This window comes from Scardinius erythrophthalmus, assembly GCF_964197995.2.
Source record: "Scardinius erythrophthalmus genome assembly, chromosome: 6".
Lineage (NCBI taxonomy): Eukaryota > Metazoa > Chordata > Actinopteri > Cypriniformes > Leuciscidae > Scardinius > Scardinius erythrophthalmus.
This window is the reverse complement of record NC_138226.1, coordinates 7,018,811-7,024,810: the sequence shown is the minus strand read 5'-3', so window position 1 is coordinate 7,024,810 and position 6,000 is coordinate 7,018,811. Positions and strand designations below refer to the sequence as shown.

General features: G+C 36.2%; 1 protein-coding gene across 1 annotated transcript; it reads left to right on the top strand.

The window, feature by feature from the left end:
* Positions 1-1,847: 1,847 nt before the first annotated feature.
* Positions 1,848-3,640, top strand: LOC308692838 (protein Fer3; the record flags this gene model as incomplete). The annotated part of the gene is made up of 2 exons (XM_081369246.1): positions 1,848-2,427; positions 3,603-3,640. 2 exons carry the CDS (start codon positions 1,848-1,850, stop codon positions 3,638-3,640), a joined length of 618 nt encoding a protein of 205 aa, XP_081225372.1.
* Between the last annotated feature and the right edge of the window lie 2,360 nt (positions 3,641-6,000).

Below are 6,000 nucleotides of genomic sequence, written 5' to 3'. Positions count from 1 at the left end.
GTAGGTTGAAAAACAGGTGTGAAGGAACGCAAGTTGTGGTTTTAATTATACTTTTTTTTTTTTAAATGACATCTTATTATCCTGCAAACAACTTCCAAGATGACAGACTAATCATAAGCAGATGGTTTGCTGCATTGGATTCAAGGGCCACATGAGCCAACTCAGTGTCTTGTATTAAATCAGCAGTACAGATTTCATTCTAGATGGGCCATTTCAATTTTGCACAAAGATTTGTAGATGTACATGCTCTCTGAAGGTCTCTATGGTCCTTCCAATTGTACACAAGTAGCTGAGTGTTTTGTTGTGATGTGGAGAATGGCTGGATCTCTGCATCTGACAGCAGTATTCTTCAGTTTTGGGATGCCTGCTGTTTGCAGAGCAGAAGGTTCTGACAAGCCTTTCCTCAGGATCCACTTCAGGTTTAAACACACTATTCCTTTATAAATCTAAATACATTTTCTATGGTTTAGTTCCGGACAAAAAGCATTATACAATAGATTTTATTAACAAATAAAAATAAAGTGCTTTTGTATTATATAGTGCTTTGCTATAATTTTCCCATCTAAAAAAAAGAGTATAGAACTTTAATGCTCTCTATTAGGATATTAAAAATAAAACGAAGAAAAAAACCTCTAATACTATCTATATGCTCTCATAAACGGGTTAGATAACATAAAAGTTGCTCGCTTAAATATATAAATTATTGTAATTTTTCATAAACGTGGTGTCAGTTACATCATTAAAAAATACATGACTACAAATAGTTTTTCTTTCGTTTCTCCGAGGCAATTTTTTTATTGTATTTTGTTGTATTGTGTCATTTACAATGACACAATACAATTTATTATAAATAATTACTATAATCTCAAACAACGCAATGATAAAATGTTAATCTTTAAATAAAATATTTAAATATGTAAATATTAGTTGCTTTTTATTAAAATATTTAAATTTAAATATGCGTTTCCTTTAACTACAGCAAACAATGATACAACTTTACATGAACCGATCTGAGCGTCGGGAGGAATTTAAGAAAAATGTTGAAAAATATTTGTTTTCCTTTATATTTAAGAAAAATAAATTACTCGTGCATTGTTGATATTTTAATAGATTTTTCTCTGAACACACTGTATATGAAGCTATACACAATACGTTTACAGGTCAGTTTTATTACAAGCAGATAAAGCTCCAGTGAGATGTTGTTCTAGACAATTGGTCGCGAATACACACTGTAAAATTGTCAAGATTCTTGTTCAGATTGTCCTATTTATCTCGTATTTATATTTAGCCTATGACACATTTATTTAAAAATGATTTGCGTATTGCGTAAAAGTAGTCTATATGCTATTATCTTCTTTTGCAATAGAAATATCTTAAAATAATAATAAAAAATACTTATATAAAAGCGATTGATGGTATTATTTTTATGAAGTAAGATAAGGCTAAGACAGGTGTTTTGGACTTTGACCACCCATGTTCCAGACGACTAATTCAATTACAAGGCGCAAATACTTCAGAACGTCCAGTTGGTGCAGTAAATATTAGTCCACTGCTTGAACCGAATAGGAAACAGCTTAAGATAACTTTATGATTGCGGTGACACGTGCTCTGAGCATCAACCGATGCCGTGAAGGGCTTTTGAAATGGCAGAGTTATTAGGAGGAGGCACGCGTCCTAATGAGCTCCTTTTCAAACCTGTTGAATAGAGACAAGCACCCTGCGGCGAGACCTGGAGCTATTTAATGGCCATTACGCAGAGGGCTACCCAGTTTACGCACGGTAGTTGAAGCTCTCCACTAATCTCATCCGCGCTGTTTTAGTGACATCTGGGGAAAAAAGGGGGGGAAATGGAAGACATATTTTTTGATTTTGATCAAGATGCTGCCGCAGACTTTCCCTTCTGGGGCCAAATGGACCCTAACTCTCAGTTCCAGTCTCAGATGGACACGCTGCTCTTTGACTGCAGCGCAATGACAGGTCAGCTGTCCCCCTGGTCCTCTTTCGGGTGCCAGTCCGTGTTCCCAGAGGCTCAGCTGACCTTCACGGACTTAGACTCGCAGTCTCCGCAGCTGGAGGCCGGTGCTGAAGTGGACAGCTCCTCAGTCGACGATCCCCATGAGATCAGTAATCGCAGACAGCGGCGCTTGACGTCCCATCATCCGTACAAGGTGCAGCGCCACGCCGCCAACATCCGGGAGAGGAAGAGGATGCTCAGCATCAATTCTGGATTTGAGGAGCTGCGCTGCCACGTGCCCACGTTTCCCTATGAGAAACGGCTCTCCAAAATAGACACGTTAAGACTGGCCATCGCTTACATCGCCCTGCTCAGAGAAATCCTCATGTCAGGCTGTGACCCCAAGTCATATGTGGATGAATGCATGAAGAACGGCTATAAGAATCAGACCAATGCCATCTGGAACACAAGTGGTAAGATGACAGTTTGAGTTCATTAAATATATATAACATTTAGTTTAAATTGCAAATTAAAACTCATATTAATTTTTAAATTAAAATTTTCACTCAAATGTTGTGTGTGTGTGTATATATATATATATATATATATATGTATATGTATATGTATATATATATATATATATATATATATATATATATATATATATATATATATATATATATGTATATGTATAGGCTATATATATATATATATATATATATATATATATGTATATGTATAGGCTATATATATATATATATATATATATATATATATATATATATACCATGCGACCAGAATAACTCCTTTCAAACATGAATCATAATTTAAATCATAATTTATTAATCATAGATACATAGACAGATAGATAGATAGATAGATAGATAGATAGATAGATAGATAGATAGATAGATAGATAGATAGATAGATAGATAGATAGATAGATAGATAGATAGATAGATAGATAGATAGATAGATAGATAGATAGATAGAGAGAGAGACAGAGATACAGATAGAGATAGAGAGATAGGCACATTTGTTCATTTTGCAGTGCAAATCAAATACTTTCCAGCAACCATAAAAAAATAAATAAACATTAACTAAACAATTCAGTCCCTCTTTGGTTTGGAAATTGATTTTTAAAACATGACAGGAAAATTGGATCAAACATTTGTGCAGTCATTGCAGCAATTTTATTCATTTAAACCAGCATTTTAAAGTTAGGAACAGACTGGATATTTAGCAACATGCACACATTGTTTCCCTTCTCTTGTTTGTGGGGCATATGAGGTAAATGGCTTGTTTACTAGGAGTGCATATGCAAATACATCCTCAATAAGGCTCATGTCACTCCAACAGGCGTTGTTTTACATGATTAAACAGTTCCCATTGTTTATGTTGACTGTGCAGTTTATTCCCAGCTGTCTGTTTTCAAAAACTTCCTTTTCTAAGACACAAGTATTTTCACTGAGCTGAAAGGGAGCTGTGTACTTTAGTTAACCACATCCCAGGGTTCCAGCTCTTCAAGGGGGAGGGTTTTAATGAATAAGTGTGCCTTTGTTAGCCTTAGACCAGCGACTTGTTAAATGGTCATTAAAATGTATCTAAAGCCTCATGTTTGCTCTGCTTTTGTGTTCTCCAACTCCAGATCTGACAGCTCGGCTCTCTTGGATAAAGTGGGATTAACTGCACTGTGGGCCGGGAAGAGATGCCGCCTCTCCCTCCTTTCTCACGCTCCTCTTCAAAGCTGGCATGGCACGACGACACCACGACATCTGCAGACTTCTCACCGTGTTACACCTCCTGGCACTCGGGACACTTTTTATATTCTAATTTGTTGTGGGTTACAATCAGACCCCTTTTGCTCATCCAGACGGTCGTTGTTTGTTGTGAATGAGGCCTTATTAGGACAAAGCCGTGGCACTTGTCCTTGTGTGCAAGATGAGAGAATGGCAAATCGGCAAAAGTTCCATTTTTTGTGTGGATAAAAACAGCTTCGCTGTTGAAAGCAAATGTTTTGAAGGGTTTGGCCTGACAACCACATTCAGATTTTAAATAAGTGACATTTTGCACCTTGAAATTATTTTGTGCAAACGCAGGTAGTTTATCACAACAATATTTATTTGTTAATGTATAATTTGTATTTATTAAAAATGTTCTTTTTAAGTCTTTCTTTTTAACTTTGTTTGAGTGACTTTTATGTGCTTACATATTTATAAAAATATGTATATATCAATACAAGATAGGCCTATATAAATGCTTGTCTTTAACGTCACTGGTCTTTCTGATTACTCTGTGATTTAAAAAGCAAAAAAACAAAAAAAAACAAAAAAAAAACTTAATTTGCCACGTTTAATCAAATCAGAACAATTTTAACCCCCTTCTAGAAAATATTTCCCCCGAAAAGGTACATATTAGTATCCTTAAAGGTACAGGTACCTACGTTACCTTTTTTATCCTACCTCAAGTGTTACCAAATGGTAGACTACATTTTGAAAGTGCATACTGCCCCAGTGACAGATTTTTTTTACTGCCCCAGTGACAGAGTGTAGCATTGAATTTGCTTCCCAGCAGTCCCTTACTAAGGGCCCACATTTGTTTTAGCCATTTCCCCTTTGTTTTTAAAGGCTCTCGACGGGACCCTCAAACTGCAGTCACTTACAAACAGAAAGCCGCCATAATAAGAGCGAACGCATGATGGTGTTTGAATAATAGATGAGCGGAGCAGATACTCCGAGCGAGAGAAGAGAAAAAGCTAGCAGGGGTGAGCCATCCAGAACGTTTACCTTTCGATTGAGGTGTGTAAAATTCGTCTATAATGGCCCTCGGTGGATGTCATTAAACCGGAGCATTGTGTATGAGAAGCTAGTCTCAGTCTGTCGGGCAGGTTTTAACCCCGTGTTAGAGTTCAACGTCTGGTCTATATGTCCTAAGAGCTCTCGGTTAAGGTACGGTCACATTTACCGTTGCTCGGCGAAATCCATTAAGTCCAGTAGGAATTTGTTTTAAGTTTTAATCAGGTAGCCTATCATCGGTTGGAGAAGATTTGGCTAGGTGGCGCTGTCGCAAATAGCCTATTAAAGTTCCTAGAACTGCGGTCCTGAAAACTGCAGCCTCTGAGCCTCCGGTATTGCAGGAATAATAATTAAATGTGACCGCAGTCACCGCACCAGTAACTGGGTGGTCCTTATGGGTTTGGTCAAAAAATGTTTTTAGCGGGGGGCACAAACAAACTGATTTATTAATGCAAGACTGAATGTAGGCTAATGGTTAAATAACCATTTACCAGTGATAATAATGTATAATTACTGCTTAGCTAAAAATGGAAAATTCAGCATTTGAAGCATCCCATAAGGTATATGGTAGGGCTATAGGCTATAGCCCTAAAAATCTGTATTTTTGGGCTAAATGGCAATGTATGGTATAATCTCATTTCTATAAAAAAAAATAAAAAAAAAATATCCTGATCAATATTCTCCTACAATGTTCATATTGAAGGCTATAAAAACAAACATAGTGAATGTAACCTTATCTATTATGTGCAAAAAAGTCAAATCACATTACATTATAACATTGTATCATTACAATCTAAAACCAAAATGATGTTTTTTAAGAAGACATTAAATTCACTAAACTAAAACTAAAAATAAATAAAAAAACTGCTATCATAAAAATACACTTTTTGAAATTCTAGGCCAAGCACATGTTCGCCAACAACAACAAATATTCAAAAACAAATATTTTAGCAAAATATATTTTAGTGTTAATGTATATTTTAGCCAGAATTATTGCGCCAAACAGACGGAGCGCAATAGAATAGTATTGCGCTCCGTCTGTTTGGCGCCCATTCACGGAAGTTTGTTCTGCAGAAGGCTCGTCCACTCCTGACAGCTGCAAAATGGAAATATTTACTTGACTTTCTAACATTTACAGATGGAGAATATGTCCGTGAAATGTAAGTTATGCACTGAGGAAATTACTGGAAGTAACTTCAGCTTAAAGATTAATTAATAGAGGTATATTTGTTTCCACCAATCGCTGCACAC